The 21,211-nt window shown below is 47.1% G+C and overlaps 1 protein-coding gene across 1 annotated transcript; it reads left to right on the forward strand.

Annotated features, from left to right (window-relative positions):
• Window positions 1–6,423, forward strand: LOC144166409 (uncharacterized). Its single transcript, XM_077695933.1, has 4 exons — window positions 1–637; window positions 1,920–2,406; window positions 3,051–3,238; window positions 4,621–6,423. The coding sequence occupies exons 2-4, from the start codon at window positions 2,094–2,096 to the stop codon at window positions 4,768–4,770; spliced, it is 651 nt and encodes a 216-aa protein (XP_077552059.1). The 5' UTR covers window positions 1–637; window positions 1,920–2,093; the 3' UTR covers window positions 4,771–6,423.
• The last annotated feature ends 14,788 nt before the right edge of the window (window positions 6,424–21,211 follow it).

Raw genomic sequence — 21,211 nt, forward strand, 5'->3', positions numbered from 1 at the left:
AAATGCAGCGGGAATATGTCTTATTTTAAGCATGGTTGCTGATGCTGTAGGCGATCACAGTAACGTGATATCGTGCTACAGTACGCGCAGAAATGCTAAAAATGCATTCCAAGAAAAAGAAATCTCATCCGTAGCCGGAGACGTGAGCGCGAATGCCGCGGCTTACAATTTAAAAATTGCGCGTTTGCGGTGCGCCACCTGTTGAATGCAAAACAAACCTTGCGCCATAAAAACGTTGCGGTGTGCGAAGTTCGAACAAAGCACCAAACGTACTCCGCACTCCTTCCCTGCTATTTGATGTTTAGGCTGGTTCTGCCGGCGTGCGAACAAAGCAGTAAACGTACTCCGCACTCCTCTGATCTTGTTTAGGGCTCGTTCACGGCACAAGCAGCATCAGTGGCGTAGAGTTTGCTGCAATTTTACGGTTTTTTTCTAGTTCGACGACGAAGTAGCAGTTAATTTCTTCAGCCGTTGTGACATGCGCGGGCGCGACCAACCTTTCGAGTTAGACTGCAAAGCCAGCGTCGATAACGTGGACGTGCTTCGTGCGAGGATGCGTACGCATGGCTGACTACTACGGCGAGGCAACCGTGCCGTGCGTCGTGGATCGTCGACTGGGAGCCCCCAACCCAACGAGGTACGATAGATGCTCTTCGGCAGTGTCTTTATTTATTGTGGCAATGTCCTCGGAGGCGTTGCCAAATCAACCCCCTACCCGACCTGGTAAAATCAAGACAGACTGATCAGTTGCAGTTACGAAGCTACACCAGCGAGTTTTTTTTTTTTTTTTTTGCTACGCATTTATTACAGTAGCGGTGGCTTAAAAATCTGGTTACTACTGATCACACTTGCTTCCGTCACGCTGAACAACGCCACGGGTCAATCATCGATGCCGCCGTCTTTCACGCTCAATTTCAAAGGGAAGAACAGCTGAACTTCGTCGTTGTATGTTCTCTTGGCCGAGGTGAAATAACATATAGCTTAAATTACATTACATTGAGTTGGGCTGGGATTTTTTGACCACGATTTGAAGCACCCGTGCAAAAACAATCCGCATTTCACTTCATGTTCAAATTAATTTATTTTTCCTTACGTATGATTACACAATATCAGAATAATGTGTGATGTAATTCTAATTCACAAACAAATATAACGCTTCATAGTATGGTCCGAGCAAAAAGAGTGAAGCATGTGTGTCATGCTTTTAACATTTTCACAGATGAATGATTTTTAGCCAATTATCTCCTGCCCCCTTCGGTCTATAAAGGGGCATCCCTTGCTGAGGAGAAAAAAAGACCAACTGAAAATGCTTTAAAAGAGGCTTTAAAGGTGTCGTGTTATTACGTGTTCAGTAGATTTAAACGTAACCGAAATGTAGGAAGCATATAACTGTCCTATTTTGGAGAGAGTTGTGTTATATGCAAGAGCATAACATGCAACTGTTCCGCTTCGATTTCGTGAGCGATTGAGTAAGTTTTTTTTTTTTTGCTTGGTACCAACACAAATTTTCCTGAAACGCCATTTTTCATACATGGGACAATTAAGTGAAAGGCGAATGCTAAACCTGTACAATTTCTTATTCCGCGAAGTAGATCAGAACATGACTTGGAGGCACATCTTTAATACAGTATGCGCATCACCTTGAAACTTCAGCATTTCTTAGTTGTCTGATTGTGAAACTTGTCAGATGAAGTGGGTAATTGAAGTTAAAAAAAACATTTGCAGGTTACAGATCGCATATCTGGTTCTCAATAATATTCTCATGACTAAAATAATTCGTAATATTACCGTTTAACAGGTTTCTGTTTCATAAAATTGTAATTTAAGTAAAAAAAATATATTGCAGGTTAGTCATTGTATATCAAGCTTTAAATAATATTTTGAGAATTGAGATAATTTGTGATATTCTCTTTTTACAGGTTTGTGTTCCACAAGGAGTGAAGGTGTCAGCACAGAAGCTTGAACGAAACTGCCGGAAAGCATTCTACTACTGCTACGCATTTGTAGATGTCAAAATTAAGAAAGTCACAAAAGCAACTCAGCAGAACGACCCATACCTCAACTGGCCAGTCTCGCTGACTGCTGTCATCAAGATGCATGAGGTGCTCAACCACGGGCTCGACTGCGCCGATGGGCTTCGCCTTCTAAAACCCACATCGGACACCAGTGCCGCATTCTTCCGCTACTTTCAAGATGATACGACCCCAGCAGCCGCACTAGCTCCTCATAAAACGAAGCTGGTAAGGCAGGAGGACGGTGAGGGCCTGCTCGCTAGCAGCGCTGTAAATCCCCCAGCCAGCACCGTCTACCACTGGTTCTGCGGGTGGCGGAGAGGGCAGTATACCGACGAAGGAGTGATCCCCCTCACCAAGCTGGACAGAAGAGCACCAAATCACGTGGAACATTGTAAGTGGCTATGTACCCCAGCACATTCCATATATTGCTACTTTTATGTGACCTGTGCCAACTTTTATGCAAACATAGTATCTCTCTCAGTTTAATTTTCAGCTGCAAGCAAGCTATTATGCAGTGTAGACGGAAAGGCATCGCAAAAACTCTGTTCTGCAGTGTTGAATTTTCTAGTTCGGGAGAAAGGCAGCGATGAGCACATGCACAGCCACGGCGCACTTAACTAGACTTGTCTGATGCACCTGTCCTAATGAAGACGGCACAGCCTGACTGTGAAAGCCTGTGCTTGTAAAACTACGTTTAAATTGTGGCCATTAGGCCCAGACGTTCATATGTCTCAGTACATACCTTCGCTCTACTATTTTTGTTCCACTTACAAGGAATAAATGGGCGTGTGGTATTCGCCACAACAGTGCAGCTCGTAATACATCTTTATACGTGGCACAGCTAACAGCAGCCTGGTGTGGGAGCAATGCGCAATTTTGAATTTGCACTATTCACATTTGACAATAATTCATTTGCAGTAATCTTTTGCCATTCACATTCGAATATATGTAATTCGCGGTTGGTTTCTACTATTCGTATTTGAGAATATTCGATCTGATTCACAGTCTGTTTTCACTATTCCTAACTGTTCACAGCATCTCTGGAGGGGGCATTCAGGAAGCTTGACTGGGAAAGCAAACACAGGACAACTCCCAAGAAGCCAGCACCAGCACACCCACAGAGCAAGGCCAACCGGTGGCAGCAGAGCCTGAACAGCAGCAGCTGCCTATGGATACCGAGCCACAGCTGGAGGCCCAGGGCTCAACTGGAAGCAGTCACCAACGTGAGGTGTTGAGGTGTGGCTTGTGCTCGTGCATTTATTTTAGCAAAGCCTAATAATTGTGACCCTTACTCCAGTTACTGGACACCTAGGTAGCAACTAGACACCTGAACAAGATCTGTTTCTCAGCAACACACTCCACTTTTGGAAAGAGCTAGCTATTTTATAACCACGTGCATGCATTTTTTCAGGGGTCTGTTGTAGTAAAATTTATTTTTACGAAGGTACAATTGCAGGAGCTAAGTAGAAGAAGGCTACAGGATGCCAATAAAGACACTCCAAAAATTAAGGCAATCCAACATGACTGCGTAGCATCATAGCAGAAGCAAGACGAACAAGTTTTTCCAATGCATGTAAAGGGGAGCAAGAATGAAGTAGTATTCATACGTCACAGCTAGTGTGAAATTTTGTATGCTGGCTGTCGTATGTCTTCCGAGGCCCTGTCTGACATAGGGAGGGTGCTAAGAGGAGGAGGAATAAACTTTCATTAAACAGCACTGTGCTGGTGTTAGGGGCCCCCACCAGGTGGGACAGTCTTCAGCCCAGCTTAAAAGAAGAAGTGTTAAACAGACTCTGCCAGGATCCAATCTCACACCATTAGATACATAGTCAGTTGCACAGTGCAAGTTTTTGAGATGTAAAATTTTACATTCTGGTCTTAATGTTTTTTCTGTGTGTTTCGCTGAATAGTCCTTGTATGCCACTAAGGCCCTGTGAATAAAAAGGTGCCTTGCGAAAGCGCTAGGGCAGGGGCTCTCAAGTAAGGCTTTGAGGAACCCTGGGATTTTGAAGAGGCGTTGCTTGGGTTCTGTGAGACTAAAGTGGCTATGGTGTTGTGCTGCTGAGCCCAAGGACATGGGTTCGATACCGGCTGCGGTAGCAATTTTCCTGATAGAAGTGAAAAGCGAAAGCGTCTGTGTGTCGAGATTTCGGCGCACGTTAACTCTTCCTAGCTGTTCCTAGGTAACCAAAATTAAACCCCAGCTGTCTCCACTACAGTGCGCCTCATAAGCAAGGTGTAGTTTCGGTACTTTAAACCTCGCAGTCAATCAATCAATCAGTCATTATTATGTAACTGAACATGGCAATAAACAAAGCTTTTTCTTGTGTTTTATTTTAGTTCAATGAAGGCATTAATGTTTGTGAAACTAATCTGTAAATACCTGCGTAGTATTCTCTGGTCCAAACTGGTTATCTAAGCTTGGCAGGGGAAGGTGAGTTCTGTGAACATTTTTCTGCCCTAATGGGTTTCCCGGTAGGCCCATAGTTGAATACCTACGGAACACCCTTATTACCTCAGCAGTGCAAAGGAGACAATACTAAAGATAGGAGATGCAACAAATTTTGAGTAAATCTGTGGTATATCCTGAACAAATTTTTCGTAGGACACTGCGGAGCTGCAGAAGATCTACGAGGAGTGGTGGCGCCAGCCTTCCCTAGCTGCTGGCAACCCATATTATGCCACTGCCCTTCAGCAGCTGCTGCGGCAGATGCACAAAATCAGAAAGGAGCCCCAGGAAGGAGCCTGCCCATGAAGGCAGGCTTCACCAGCGCCCGGAGGTGCGGCTGTACCGTCAAGGTCCAGCCCACAAGCATTGCCAGGCGTCGCCCTGGGGTCAACCGGGGACCAGGTAGAGTGCCTGCTGGCCAAGAGCTCGGCTAGCAAGAAGGTCAAGCGGTCCTCACGCCCTGAACCTCAGCGTCAGTGATGGGGTGCCGCACGCCAAAGCTCTCGGACTACAGAAGGGACAGAAGGCACCTAATAGCGTGCCCCTTGTGTGGGCCTCTTCATTTAGGGTTATGTTTTCTCCGGAGGTGTGTGAATGGCACTACAAGTCGTAAATGAATAGTGAAAACTCACAGGAAATCAAATCCAATATTTTTAAATGCACATGTCTCGGCATTAAAGACCAACTGCACTGAAATTTTTCTTTGTCCAAATAAGCAGTCTAAACTCTTAAAATCACCTTGGCGAAATCCTGAGCTTCGCAAGCACACTGCACACTAGGTACCATCGTTCAAAGTAGCTCCATGCAGACGACGTTTGCACCTGGCGGAGAGTTGCCGAAACAAGTTCCGAGCAGCCTGTGACGGAGGTTGGGGAACCTGTCCCGTGAAGCTCGCATTTCTCCGGCGACTTGCAGGGCGCTCCGCCAGGTGCAGGGATGTGCTCGCCCGGGGTTTCTCTGCTACACCAGCGCGCTGTACCGCCGTCGCCATCACATGTTTAAACTAACCGCATAGGCAGGCGTATCCGCCATTTTTTTTTTCAGTGTAAAAAAAAAAAAAAGAAAGAAAGATGAGAAGCCTACAAACTATTCACGCGCTTGCGAATGTCTTGGTGTTAGCAAACCTCTTTTTACTTAAAAATAAAATTTTTACTCAAAGATAAAAATAGCGCGAAATGAGCACATTTGCCTCACTCGCTAAGTGAGCCAAAATCAGCCTTTCTCTAAGTAACAAATACATCAGCACAAATATCGGCCGTCGTCTTCGTCAAGTGCGAAAACTAACGAAACTTCTCTAGTTAATAATAGACTAGATTTTTAAAAGTTCAATTCCCAAGTGAAGTATTTACTTTGAGCGTTAGATTTAGTTTATTTGAAAGTAAAATGTTTTCAGCAGCACCTGTCTCTGGTTAAAGTAGAAAACAGTGGCAGATAGGAAATGTTTTCGTGCTTTAGTGCATCATTTAGCTGTGGAAGCTGGCTTATCGTTTTAGATCCGTTTTATAATTCGTTTCCCGATGGGCAGCAAGGCAAAAAATACTGGGTTGATATTCACGAAGCTGTTTGCACATAATGTATGGTAAAAATAGTGATCGATCGCAGCCCGCGTGCGGTTTGTTCCCTTCAAGGAGAGAGACGTGATAGAAGCGTCGGCTATAACAAAAGCTCCTTTTCGAAATCGTACGGGCAAGTAGCGTTGTAAATCAGGGTCCGCTTTTTTAGTAAAATATGCTGTTGGGCTAGTTGGTTCATTGCTTAAGGAAAATCGAGCACTACAAACGAGGACAGAAAAAACGAAGAACGATGAGACAGATGCGCTACTAACAACTGATTTATTCCAAGGAAAGACAGCGATATAAGTAGCTTGTCTACAAACGCACAAACATACACAAAGGATAATAGATCTGAAAAAGATACTATAAAAACAAAATAGCCACAGCTGAAGACAACAATCACACCTTTTTATCGCATGTTGTCTAGGATCCGGTACTCCTTCGAAAACAGGGATAGCGATGCTTCACTGATACAGCCTGCGCTGTTTTTTTTTTTGGATAAAATACGCTTCGCGCAGTTCTTGCGCCACGGTGTCACGACTCTTTCCGATAATGATTGTCTCTCTCAGTCTCGGAAGGCATCCTTTGCCACACTCGCGGCAGTAATGAGGCAAATGCGACCCGGTGCCATTCTTCATGGAAAGATCATGTTCCCTGAGGCGGTCATTTACGCATCGGCTGGTTTGTCTGATGTACACCTTACCGCAGAAGCAGTCATCGAAGTATCTCGGGAACACCTTGGGTATCGGCTAAAATAATTCCAATGCCTTGTTTTAAATTGCTTCCATTGTAATATTTGCAGTCGTGACTGAAATAGATGCTCCCATAGCGGTACCGAAAACTTGCCTGTAGAATTCGCTTTTGTGCGAGAAGCAAGTGTTAGACAGGCAAAACCGTAGCAAGGTGCAGAGCTCAGTGACATCGAACGGCGTGCGATACACTAATGTCATGTCCTTGTGGAGGAACTGCCTGGAAGTGGAGCCCTTGCTCGTGTCTTCAGAAAACGTGGTGTGCAGATCGCGCATGTGCAAGCAAGCAAGCTCAAGGGTGACTTGCTTAACATAAAGGATCCTCCCTCGGCAACGTTTCCCTGGTGTGGTCTACAAAATCCCATGCGCCGACTGCGAATCGGTATACATTGGTGAAAGCGGAAATTTCTGCCGGCGTCTTAAACAGCACAAAAATGACGTCACCAAGGGCCACACCGTGACGAATGCACTTGCAGAGCATGCCGAGAAGATGGGCCACAAGATAGAGTGGGACCACGCGCGCATCATAGCCACGGAGTGGAGTGGATAAACTTTATTAAGACGAGCTTCAGGTGCCCGCCAGGTGGGGGGCCTCCTGTAGTCCGGGAAGCCCTGGTCCGCGCTGGCTGCCCTAGCCCTCTCCACCAGGATACGCTGGACTGAGAGATTGGAGCTGGCCAGCTGGTCCGCCCACTGCTCGTACGTTGGGTGAGGATTTGGGGTAAGAGATGGGGTTTTCTGACACTCCCATACCATGTGGTACAGGGTGCCTGGTTGGTGACAGAAATTACACGTTGAGTAGTAGAGGGTGGGGTACATGGCATGGAGGAAAGGCCTGTGCGTGTGCTCTGGATAAATGGGGATGTGGTGGCGGGAAGCGTCGTCGTTCGTGGCGGTAATGGGCGAGGATGTCCGCGTATGAATTCAGAGTAGCGGGCTTGGGAGAGCGAAGGAGCTGCGTGACTTCGCCTTCTTGAGAAACGGCCCGGTGTGTATGAACGCGGGCAGCGGCGTGTGCTGCCTCGTTCCCCTCGAAGGACTCATGTCCGGGGGTCCAGATGATGTGCATTTCCGGGAGCTGGTGCACACTTTGCAGAATTTTTAAGGCCGTGGGTGTTATTCGACCTAGCAGGAAGTTGCGGCAGGCGGATTATAGTGAAGTAGTCGTTTCCAGTGGTGGCGGCTAGAGCGATGGCAAGTCCTTCTGCTGCCTCAATAGATGTCGTGTGTACTGTAGCGGCCGTCAGTTCTGCACTGTTGGCTCCGGTGACACTCACGGCATGTTCCGGTTGTTGGTGGTATGGAGGAGGGGGAAGCAACTTTATTTAGTCGCCTGCAGAGCGATACCACCATTAAGTGGCACCGCGACGCGGGCCCTTACGTCTTCTCAGCGGGTGGTCTTTACTCGACTACGGCGCGTGCTACTCCCGCGTTCGGTCGCCCTTGGGGGCAACGTCCCGGCGGTTTCGCTCGGCCTTGGTCTTTCAAGAGCCGCCCATCCGTGTAACGAGTACAGGGAGAGTTGGGGAAGCGTTTTCTAAGGGCTCGTATCCGGGCTTCTAGGCGTGCCTTGTTATAGATGGGGTGCATATTTCTGGGAATGGGTGCGATTGTGATGTACTGTCGGATGGTTAGAGGGATGCGTTGCCTCTGTTCGCATTTTGGGGGAGGCCTGTAGCCGAGCCGGGTAAGTGTAGCCCTGCCGGTTGGCGTGAGCTTAAGTCGCGTGAATTGGGAGATGCGATGAGCTTCTTCCAGTTCCTGCCATGTATTATGGATGCCGAGCTGTAGAAGTTTTCTTGTTGCTATTTTTGGAGGCAGTCCAAGGGCGGCCTCGTAGGCCTGGCGTATGGCGATGTTTAGCTTTTCTTTCTCTGCGGGTTTCAGGGCCAAATACGGTGGCGTAACCTGGCTAATAAGGAGGGCGTGAATGATGCGCAGGGTGTCAGCTTCTTGTAGCCCAAGTCGCTGATGGGAGATCCTGCGGATGAGGTGAATGAGCTGGTCAAGAGTCCGTTGCAAGGGAAGGATAGTCTGAGCGCCTGAGCCATCTTTTGGTATGGTGAGGCCTAATATGCGTAGGAGTAGGACATTGGGGACGTGTTGCTCATTAATGGTAAGTTCTGGATCTGGTATGGGATCTGGACGCTTCTTATATGTCCTTTTGCACAGGGTTAGAAGGGCAGATTTTTCGGGGGCACAATCGAGTCCTCGGGCTTTCAGGTATTGTTGGGTGACCTGAATGGCTGCTTGAAGTGCATCTTGCTGGTCGCCCGGAGATCCAGTGGGGACCCAGAGCGTTAGGTCGTCCGCGTATATTGCGTGGCGAAGATTCGGGATGGCTTTTAGTAGGGGTGGCAAGTCTTTCATTATGAGGTTGAATAGTATTTGGAATACTACCAACCCCTGCGGAGTGCCCTTTGGCAGGGTTTTAAATGCGTCGCATCGACAGTGCCCGATGCCCACTATTGCTGTGTGCTGGTTTAGAAAGGAGACAAAGTATTGGAATGTGCGCTCGCCACAGTTTGTAGATGCGAGGCCTTGAAGGATGGCTTGGTGAGAAACGTTGTCGAATGCCCCCTTAATGTCAAGGGCCAAGATGGACCGCTTGCTGTGGCTATTAAAGTCGTCCAGCACTTCCTCCTTAAGCTGAAGTAGTATGTCTTGGGTTGACAGATGTGGGCGGAAGCCGTACATCGTGTCAGGGAAGTAGCCGTTGTCTTCAACGTGGGGCGAGAGCCGGTTGTAAACCAGGTGTTCAAACAATTTGCCAACACATGAGGTCAGAGAAATAGGCCTCAGATTCTTGGAGTTCAAGGGTTTGCCGGGCTTGGGGATGAAAGTGACGTCTGCGTGTTTCCACTGTGGGGGCAAGGAACCCGCCAGCCAGCACTCATTGATGTAGACTAGAAGATTTTCTAGGACGGCATGGTCGAGGTTTCGCAATAATTTGTTAGGGATTTTGTCTCGACCCGGAGTGCTGTTTCGGGTGAGGTTGTAAGCTGCCGCCTCGATTTCAGCAATGGAGAACGGCTCATCCATTTTGGGATTCGGATCGCCTGTGTAGTCAGGTGCCTGGGTGGGTTGGACGTGAGGTGGGGGCGCCAAGGCTTGCTTAATAAGTTCGTCCAACAAGTCTTCTTCTGTGCCCGGGTAATTGTGGATTAATCGGCGAAGCTGGTCTGCTGCGACAGCCTTATATTCACCGGGGCCCATTAGGGAACGGAGCAGGTACCATGTGCGGCAGGTTCCCAGCGTTCCTTGCAGCTTGTTGCAGAACTGCGTCCAGTTGTGCTGGCTCAGCTCACGGGCGTACCCTTCAGCTTCTGCCGTAATTTCCGCAATGCGGATCTTCAGCTTGCGGTTCGTCTTGTTCTTTTTCCACCGCCTGATTATCCCTCTACGGGCGTCCCAGAGGTGGAGGAGATGGGCATCGATGGCTGGGTTATCCTGCGTAAGAGAAAGTTCCTTGGCGTGTTTTCTTGCCTCTTGAATGAGCTTGGTAGTCCATTCCTCGAGACTGTTATCCGATCAGCGGGGGTGGTTTCTCGGAAGTTCTTCCAATTTGTTATGCGCGCAGTGCCAATTTTTTGGCTGCTCGCTCTTTGATGGGAGATTTGTGACTGAATTATGTAGTGGTCGCCGGGAAAGAATTTCGCAACGAGGCTCAATCTTGAATCGCTAATAATTCAGACAACAAGCAACGCAATCAACAGATCATCTGGCACTCTAAACCATGTGTACTCCCGTACATTACGTCATGCGCTCAACGCTACTTAGGAGCCTGCTGCTAAGCCATCAATCCATTATGAACAAGGGATCCATACGGATCCCGAAACGTCAATTTTGTTGCAACATTTATACAAATGCCTTTACCTGACCAGATGGCATTCCGTCGAACTCTCGACAAAGACAGAGATTGGCGTATAGGTTTATAGATGACGCAGCTACACTCTCACACCTACCGACAGTGCTACTTGGGAATGCCACATCAAAGGGAACATTAAGGCGTCTCTCGCAGCAGAGCGCACATGCAGCAAGCTACTCTGTGAAGCACAGCTCAATGGGTAGGCCACGCATCACACATAAAACAGCAACTGTATGTCACAGCTTTGCTTGTTAATCGTTTGTACAGACTGTGTAGGTGAATTTTTTTGCCAATGCACTTAGTGAGAGATGTTGCTGTGCTTTGTTTGTGTGGGTGGTGCTACAATTGCTGAAGTTGTTAATGTGAATGTACTGAGTGATAGGAGTATGCATATGACTGAAGTTGTGTTTTTATGGTTTGCATAATGCCACCTTTTTAAGGCTAGGACGCAGGCTCCTGCTTGTGATTCTTGCTTTTGATGTTTTGTACTTGCATATCTTTGTGGTGCAAACAAATAAACTTTGTTGCAAGTCAAGCACTTGTCGTGTCCTTCTTTCAGGCCTATGGGCAGCAGAAATGCCACAAGGTGTAATATGCGCAGAATGTAGCTCACTCATTTCAAGCACGAAGAACTACACTGAACTTTTTCATGTTTCGACACTTTTTGCACCTCAAAGGTTGCTGCTATGCTTAAAAAGAGAGAAAGAGGAAGTAAATATATTGGGATGCAAAAGCGACATAGCACAGGAGCATAGTTCAGCACATCTGCCCAGGAGGGACCTAATGGATTTACAGTACAATACAGACGCCTAAAGAGACACTAAAGTGCAAAAGCAAGTTGGCCAGCATCAGTAATTACAGTGTTGTGAATACAAATAATATGTCACTTGCAGCAGCAGTACTTTATTAGTGCATGAAAATTCCCAAAGTGGCGTGAAAACAGGCACGGCTGCCCCATATATTGTTCTGCACGACAACTTGTGACATTACTAATTGCGGATGTCAAGACATGACTGGTGGAACTAGTCGAAGCGCTCTTCTGAAGCAAACACTGATGCAGGGATATGAATGTGTGCAAGAACTTCTCCTGGTCTTGTGCTTCTTAAAAGACAAAAACCTCATCTAGCAAACATAAAATATGATGCCTCATCCCACACTTTGTTGCAGTGTCGATTTCATCAGAATGTTTTGCCTTGCCTACAAGCACAGCCACAAAAATGCATGCATGTGGGTGCACTAGAGACTGTAGTACTGTACCTAGCTAGTGACTTAGCGCATACAGATAAAGCAGCTAGTGACAGCAGGGGATTATGAGCACAATCAGCAAGAAACAAGACGGCTGTGAAATGCTTTGATCAATGGCGCAGGCATGTTCGCGTAGCAGCTTTTCCTAGGTGGTGCCACTGCGGGCGTTCCTAGGGAAGCTTTGCCGATGTCATAATGCCCTGCCAGCAAAGAGATGGGGCTGGGTGGCCTATTTTGCTGTACGCCGCCACACCAAGGTAGCATTAGGTAGAATGTAACAGAATGACAGAACGTAACTTTGAAAAGTGAAGGGCAATCAGAAAAGTTTTTAAGAAGGCGGTAACAACTGAATAGTCGGGCTTGGCTTGCTATGGGCGCTTTGTGACGTGCCCTGATATGTTTCCAAAAAGCGAAAGAGAAAAAGCCAGTTCGATGAATAAAAGAAAAGGCTTTGAAAAATTGTGGTTTTTCTGGCAGACCAACTTTTACAGCCAGTTCAGCACTGTTAGCTGGCCTGCAGCAACACATGCATGTACACTTCACTCTTAAAAGAGTGTCTCGTGCGCAAATTCAGCGTACAGCAGGCCGATTGCAAAGCGTGGGTGTTAGCAAGTTTGTCACATAGCCTTTGATGTGATGACTATTGCATTATAATGACCAGTTTCCCAAATATGCTTCCAGAAGTGAGCATTTTTAAGCAATTCTGCTCTCACCATGTGAACTGCACGACAGGTGAAAACAATGGCTACCGTGGCTGTAGCCAAAGAAAACGGGGGCGAAATTTGATTAAGCACCGGACAACACATTTAGCAACGGAAGCACACGCCAAAGGCCACAATGAAGACATGAGGAAACGTAGAGCGCTGAAGTTTACAAGACGACCACAGAATAAAGGGACAAACGAAACGCTTTTTGTGATTCGTTTGCTCCTTTATTCTGTGGTCGTCTTTTAAACTTCAGCGCTCTGCTTTTCCTCATGTCTTCATACCAACTAGCCCAACACCCAAGCTTTACTGAATAGCTCAATTAAAGGTCATCCTGCCTGATGGAGGCAACGCATGTGAGCAATAGTAAATCACTGAAGGACTCTGGCCAGATATCATTCCGCCTGACGAAACTTTAGGGAGTTCCAATTGCCGTCTCGTCAGCACGGAACGCTAGAAAAAAAATATATCTGAAGCAACACGGTTGTCTGCACTATCGCAGAAACAATCAGGGCAATTTTCGGGCCAAAGGTTAAGCTGATTCCATGTAGGGATGTAGGGTAAACGGTGCAGATCCACGTTTGACAAACAGCCGTTCCAACCACGCGGCGATTTGCGAACGACCAAGAGCGTGAAATAGAGCAATAGTAAATCACTGAAGGACTCTGGCCAGTTATCATTCCGCCTGACGAAACTTTAGGGAGTTCCAATTGCCGTCTCGTCAGCACGGAACGCTAGAAAAAAAATATATCTGAAGCAACACGGTTGTCTGCACCCGTGGTCTGCACTATCGCAGAAACAATCAGGGCACAAAATGCAATTTTCGGGCCAAAGGTTAAGCTGATTCCATGTAGGGTAAACAGTGCAGATCCACGTTTGACAAACAGCAGTTCCAACCACGCGGCGATTTGCGAACGCCTGAGGAGGCACTTGGAAATCCACAGCGGCGGGCAACACCTGACAATTAAAGGTTGACTTTATAACTTTTACAGCGGCGGTCGATCACCACAGGGTGAATGGTGTAGATCTAGATACACGCTCGAGAAACAACCGGTTCATATACACGGCGATTGGCGAACGGTTGAGGCACTTCGAAATCTACAGCAGCGGGCAACGCCTGAGAACGCGTAATCACGCACACAGGCACGGTTGAAGCACTTCACGTAAGAGCATGAGGAGCGGATGCGGTAGCGCACACTGTGTATCCAAACCACGACCGTCTGTCGTGACCCAAACCACGACCGGCTTGATCCAAACACTTGCCGCTTCACGTAAGTGCATAAGCGGCGGGAAACACCTGTTGAGAACGCGAAATCCAACACAGGCACGGTTGAAGCACTCGTAACTTCGTTAGAATATGAATGATTAGGCGTTCAATCCACAGCGCGGCCGTCGCAGAAAGCGAAATACAACATGCCGATTGAAACACTTCACGTAACATGAGCACAGGCTAGCGCCGCTAGCGCAGAGGGCACAGCTCCGGCGGCTCCGGCAGGTCCCAGAGCGCAGGGAGTGTGCACAACGGCGGAAAAGCCAAGCGCCCTTCGCCTTTCCCACTCGCACTCCTCCTTTTCTCTCTTTCGCGTCTGAGCGTCCGGGCAATTTATTTCACGCCACCGGGACACTCCTTATCCAACGCCTCACGCTAGTACGATTCGTGTTTCAGAGACACTACACTAATACAGCAAAGCTGGATAACTGTACTCCCAACGGTTTCCTTTCTGTGAGCAAAATTATGGTCACTCTGTCTCTCATTTAATTGCTTAAATCCGGTTCAGCGATAGAAAGAGTGCCACCGCCTCAGCAAGCCCGTGGTTACTCCTCCCACCAGCGCTTTTCCGGCGCCCATCAGCGCGCGCTGTGTAGCAAGACAGAGAGAGAGATTTACAATCTTCAAGCATACTTATGCCCTGCATGCTTCGCCACTTCCCAGCATTAGTTTAGTGGAGATGGTCCGGGATTTTTCTTTTCTTGATCACGGGTAGGGCGCATAGGGATTCGTTCATTGTTGTCTTAATCAGTTATAAGCTGTTCCTAATCGCGTTGGCACCACTGCTGCAGATGCAAAAAAGATTACACCAATTACAACCCTGATGAGGATGCGAAGCATCGTGGCTGTTCCGTGTGGTTCCATTGTGTTGCCGTTATGTTGAGTGAGCTGGTTTTTACTAGCGCCAGAGGGAATTCCGCGTCCGGGTCCACACCGGTGGCAAAGGCACGCAAGTGCTGTTGTGTTACGGTGAGTAGGCGGTGGTTCTCGAGGCGCCGAAACTCGTCCATCCTGTTCTTGTCGATGTTGTCTCTGTGGTAGAATCGGTAGTCTCCGTCAGCCTTGGTGAGGTAAAGGTTGTTGACATTGGTGCACCGGCTGAGAGCAGTGTACACGCCCTCCTCTTCGCAGCTTTGTCTTCTCGTTCTTCTTCTTCGGCGGTTCCCCTACGGGAAGATGACGACGGTGGTTGAACGCGAACCTATCTCGTGATGGATTCTTTGGTTGGCCAATCCCTAGGGGCATCCTGCCACAATCAGCATCAGAGGAGCTGCGGATGGGGCTGGTTGAGCTGCAAGGCGCGTGGCGCTTCCAGCCACAGCTTTCCCACGGGAAATTCAGCATCCCCCTCTAAAGTTTTCAGTTCGTCGTTTCCGTTGACGTTCAGCTTCGCGTGCCTTCGTTGTATCAGTAGCTTCTTGACGTAGTTTGAATGAGTCAAGGACATAAGGCGCGGCCGTAGCACTTGCTCCTGTCCCGGCTTTGTAGCGTAGTGGGAAGAGCACCACCACGTACCTCCCGTTGTGGCCAGAGAGTCGTTGGATCGAAACCGGGCGCCGCTAACTATTTCTTTTTTATAGTGTAGTATCGTGGAGCTGTGGGTGTAAGGAGGAGAGTTGCGCATGCGCAGTGAGCGTGTGGATGGCGCTGCCATCAACGACGCAGGACAAGGCGAGCCTAAGAAATGCTCCGCATTTAAAAATAAACTTTCAGTTGTTCAGCATTGCTGTGTCTCCCTTTCTCGGCCGCGCCTTTCCCGATGTTTGAAATTTCATCCGCCCTCAGTACCCATCTCAAGATTTCCCATTACGCTACCTGAAGGCGTTTTTTTTTTCGTTTTTTTTTTGTTTTTTTTTTAACCAAGATGACTGCAAACCCACAGGTGCCATCATACAGACCAACATATGGCTCATTTTTACTAAATCCACTGAACCGATCTTTAGCTTAAACAGTCACTTTCGTGAACATATAAAAGCGGAACTCATCATAGCGAAGAATTTCAATTTTCCATCGACCCATTCCAAGGGGGCCCTTTTTTAGGTAGCCCGAGGGTGACGTACTATGGATTGTCGCCTCTATTAAGGGCAAGTTCCAGGCCGGGAGGTTTTACCGTACCTATTTACCCTACAGATACCAGGCCCCAAGGCACGCGATTGTACGGGTGCCTTCTACAGCCCCGGCTTCCGCTCAGATATATATATAGGAAGCAGTCCCGGAGATGTATGTTTCTCGTACATCGACGACGATTCCGTGCACCCCAAAATAACACAACAAGTATGGTTCGTTAAAATACTGGCGTGTCCCGATGACAATGAAACATATCTTATCGCAAACTCAAACAAATATTCGCGATATTAAGGAAAACACATAAAGCAATCACCCTTCCCCAGTCACTATACGCCTATCTCTGTATGACGTGACTGAGTCTTGATTCTGATACCGCCGGCCGCCGGCCTGCGCCACGGCCAAGAAACACGACTGGGCAATCCGCCTCTTTCACAACGCTACAGCGCATGCCCATGGTCCTGGCGGATGAGGCCAGAAACAGCCTGGCAGGGGTGGGCCGCTCTGCTTCGCGGTGACTCCACTGCTGTCTGCGGCTGTAAATGAGCCCGTGTAGTGAAAGCATGCGACCGGTTCGGCCCCCATCGAGAAAACAAAATGCAGTACGTTTTACATATGCACTTGTCTGGCAAACCATAACATAAAGGGTGAAATTCTTGTTTCTATCGACTCACGCCAACCCCAAAATGGGAGTGTTCATGCATAGTGCCACGGTACTATGCTATGAACGCCCTATTATGCGTCCCGTCGCAGTCACACCAGGCATTCACACCACCGGTGACGACAACCTCCTGGCACACCAAATCCAGATATCACCTTGTCATATTGCTCCGACGACGATACGAACACACCGGCCGACCGAAAGTTGCCGTAGTACGACAGGCTCGTTGACCAAGGCGGCCAGTAGACCCCGGTGAGATACGGGACGCGATGAATGTGCCCCTATTTTGTTGGTTCGTAAAGCGTAATAAACTCCGCAAAGTCAACGAAGCGAACGTACTTTTCTGCTTTGTATGCGATCCATATTTAGTCTGTAGCTACGCTTCGCTAACTTCGCTTAATTAACCCAAAAGGGTCATGGTTAGGGACTGTTCGTGATGCATAATGGGAACAGAAAGCGCAAATTAGACACGGACAAAGAAAGGCGACAACAGGACGAGCGCTAACTACCAACAAAATTTATTTGGAAACAAAACACAATATATACATACCACGCTTTCCACTTGCTTACCACCACACATGCACAGAGACACTTATAATCGCCTGAGATAACAGAGTTCTTTTTGAGAAATGGATAAGAGATGGTGTGCTCACGCATTGAGACTGCAACCTATCTATTTTTTCAGCTTCTATGATATCTCTGGTTAATCTATATTCTTGCCGATTATGATGCATTTGTCGAAGAGCGGTTCGCAGCGCGGTTTGTGGTGACACGTGGGACAGTGATGCGCTAACCATCCGCCACTCCCTGTTTTTGACATTGCCAGAGTGCTCGCGAAACCGGTCATTAACACAGCGACCAGTCTGCCCAATGTAAAGTTGGCCGCACGAAAGAGAAATTTCATATACCACGTTTGCTGTGCATGATGTGCGCTTACATTTATGTTTTATACCGCACCGGCTAGAGCGTTGACCCCAGGGATTGCGCATTATGCATAACTTGCCCAGTTTTTCTGGGGCAGGAAAAACCAATCTAATATTGGCACATCCGGCAATTTTTTTGAAGTTGTGGGAAATATTGTGGAGGTAAGGTATAACCGCATATTTTGAACAGTTTTCCAGTGTCTGCTAAGAGTTTTTTTAGAACTTTTATTGTTTTACCTACGTTCCACTTTTATTCAGTATGACGGTGGGCCATGCTTGCAACGCGAACGAATATGCATTGCCTCATGCATTGCCCCGATTCTTTGTGATTTGTTTTTATCCAAACTAGATAACATTGTGGCCCGCCACATTGACAGCATGAATGTTGTTCGTGTGTTCCGCTTTGCGGATGATTATTTATTCTTCTTAGATTGTAATTCTGATGCTTTAGAATGTCGCGCCCATTGTTATTGTTAAAGAAAATTTTAGGCTCCTCGAGTGTACTTTTGAACTTCCGATTAATAACTGAATACAGGTTCTCGACATAAACTTGACATTTCAACCAGATCACACTTGTTGGGCATACCAACCAAGGAGCAGCAAACCACTCCTTCCCTTTCATTCCGCGCAATCTAAATTGGTGAAGAGGGGAATCATAAACATATGTTTTTAAGAACGCTATCAAGAAATCGTGCGACCATTCAATGGCTACCAGCCTCCGTCAACAACCGCAAAGATTGCCCAACTCGGGGTATCTGGTTCAGCTCCGAATCGCTGTTGCTGAGTCCCTGCTAAAAACGTTGCGATTCCGAATGCAGGGAGAGCAGCCGGCCTCGATAGAAAACCGTCCAAAGTATGCGGTTATACCTTACATCCACAATATTTCCCATAACTTGAAGAAAAGTGCCGCCGTGCCAATATTAGAGTTGTTTTTTCTGCCCCAGAAAAACTGGGCAAGGTATGCATAATGAGCTATCCCTGGGGTCAACGCTCTAGCCGTTGCGGTATAAAACATAAATGTAAGCGCACAACAGGCACAGAAAACGTGGTATATGAAATTCCTCTTTCTTGCGGCAAACGTTACATTGGGCAGACTGGTCGCTGGGTTAATGACCGGCTTCGCGAGCACTCTGGCAATGTCAAAAACGCGAGTGCCGGATGGTTAGCGCATCACTGTTCAACGTGGCACCACAAACCACGCTGCGAACCGCTCTTGGACAAATGCATCATAATCGGCAAGAATAAAGATAGATTAACCAGAGAAATTATAAAAGCTGAAAAAATAGATGGGGTGCAGTCTCAATGCGTGAGTACACCATCTGTATCCCTTTCTCAAAAAGAACTCTGTTATCTCAGACGATTATAAGTGTGTCTGCACATGTGTGGTGGTATGCAAGTGGAAAGTGTGGCATGTATATAGTGGGGTTTTTTTCCAAATACATTTTGTTGGTAGTTAGCGCTCGTCCTGTTGTCCCGAACTGTCCGTGTCTAATTTGCGCTTTCATTCCCATTTCGCTTAACCGAAGCTCCATACGCGTACACGGCTGGCACGCTTGTAGAAAATGTAAGGCATGTAAAGTTCAGAAGAAGAGCTACTCAGCATATTCTAGGAAACGATGAATCAAAATCAACCACTGTTTCTATCGTAAAGCGCGAAACAAAAGTACGAAGAGCCCATTTTTTCGATGTGTGGACTCGCGATCTGCTTGCGAGCAAGAATTTGAGACCGGATTTCCTGGCTTACTAAGTAGCGCAGTTATGGGTATCAGGTATTCGTTCGAGGGGGGGGAGGGGGTGAATAGGCACTTAGTGGATAAGCCTATTCAAAAAATGATCAGTTTCTGGGCCAACAACACTACAAAAATTTTTCGGAGAGGTCCAAAAACATATGCTAAGCCTCAGCTTTGTGTCTGTGGCATTCGATGGCCGTCGCTTGCTGCGCCGTGGCCGAGTGGTGTAGAGCGTCAGCTCGGACGCGATGGTTCGAATGAATCCTCTTGGGTATCTCTCTTATTTTTCTTTCATGGCGTGCTTGCGGAAAGTGATGCATTTTTTTCTCGCAGTAATCCACATGCAGCCCTCCACGTCTGCGAAATTTCTCCATGCAAATGACGAGGAGCTTGCGATTTCAGTAGAAATGTAATTCCAGTGCACCACTTTTTTTTTGCCTGTGATACTGCCGCTGTTTAAAAGGAATGAACCAAATCCAACTTTTCAAACTGACAGTTGTAAAGAAGAAAGTACGCTTACAAATAAAAATACACCACAAAAAGCAATTTCCTGAGATACGTTGGGATTTCGATTCTTCCCTCCCTTTGGTCAAAACGCTCACAAAAGTAACCTGCTTGTACATTTATGCTCGTTATGATAAGAAACAGGGGAAAAAAAGAACAACAAAATTGAACAAATCTGCAACCACGCATAATTTTTTGCATCGCTGAAACCCATATAGCAGCTTCAAGCAATGATTTTTATAAAGACCACAATAAGAGCCTGCGTTTATGCTGCTGCCTGAAGGATGCCCATGACCGCCTCCTTTCCCTTTTAAGAGCTAGAAAAAAAAACAGGAAATGTCATGAAATCATCGCTTCCACAGCCTCAGGTAGCCACCCTCCGGTACTGACACTTGCGGACCCGCTGCAAAAGGAAACGAGCGTCGCACGCTTGGTCAGATGTTTACCACGTTGAAAACGTACGTTTTTCAGCACAGTTACTCCTTTGCGGCTTTAGGCTGGCTATAAACCCTTTCATCTGTTAGTGTTTAATGAGAGGACAGCATGTTCGGGGCTGTGTTGCGCATATGCAGTTTATTCTTCCTGTCGAGTGCGCCAATTGTAGGGCCGCAAGAACAGCCCACTGATAAAATAGAATCTCCCAGGATCAAGAAAATAAAATGGTCTATGCAATTCGCGTAAAACAAATAAACACCAGCAACGCAGCCCTGATTCCCCTTCCGCAGCAGTGGCAGCCCACTTTCACCCCTGAAATGTCGCTTCTCGGCGCCGCCACCAGGGGCCGCCACAGCCCAATGGGTCCTGAATTGAGCCTCTGCCGCGCGAAATTTGAAAGTTTCTCAATCTTACTCGTTTGCTTTTTTTTTTTTTGGATAAAGAACATGTTTTGTCGCTGGAATGCAGCTGAGTCAAAAAAGCTAATTTCGTTTAAAGTGAACAAAGTTGTATTTCCTCTTCATGTCCCCTTTTAGGCCATACAGCATATATTAACATGCCTTAATTTTGCACGTGCACTCCAGAACAACTGCAATGTTTCATACCACAGTTACACATGTGACGTTATTCGAGCGCAGATGTTTCAAGGGGGACTCACGTGATCACATCCGTATGGGTCGTATTACTTCCTGAGCAACAGACTCAAAAAGCGTCGCATACCGATACGAAAGGTTTTACAAATTCATAGCGATGTTCCTAACGTCCTAGTTGGCTGGTTTTCGATATATGTCACTTCTTTACTGAGACAATAAATAGACAAGAAACGAATTTTTGTTTATGCAGTTTTCACTAGATGGCGCTATCTTTATAGCAAGCGAGACTTTTATCTTTTTGTTTGAATACAGATGTGGTATCTCTAAAATAAGCAAACTAGACCGTTGTGCAGATTGATATATATTTGTAAACCTTTTTGTGTTGGTGCCCGATGGTTTTTAAGTACGTGGATCATGAACTTAGGAATTTTTACAGGTGAGTCCCCCT

This window comes from Haemaphysalis longicornis, unplaced genomic scaffold (genome assembly GCF_048455015.1).
Source record: "Haemaphysalis longicornis isolate Haplotype H1 unplaced genomic scaffold, Haemaphysalis longicornis Haplotype H1 scaffold_17, whole genome shotgun sequence".
In the NCBI taxonomy this organism is placed as follows: Eukaryota; Metazoa; Arthropoda; class Arachnida; order Ixodida; family Ixodidae; genus Haemaphysalis; species Haemaphysalis longicornis.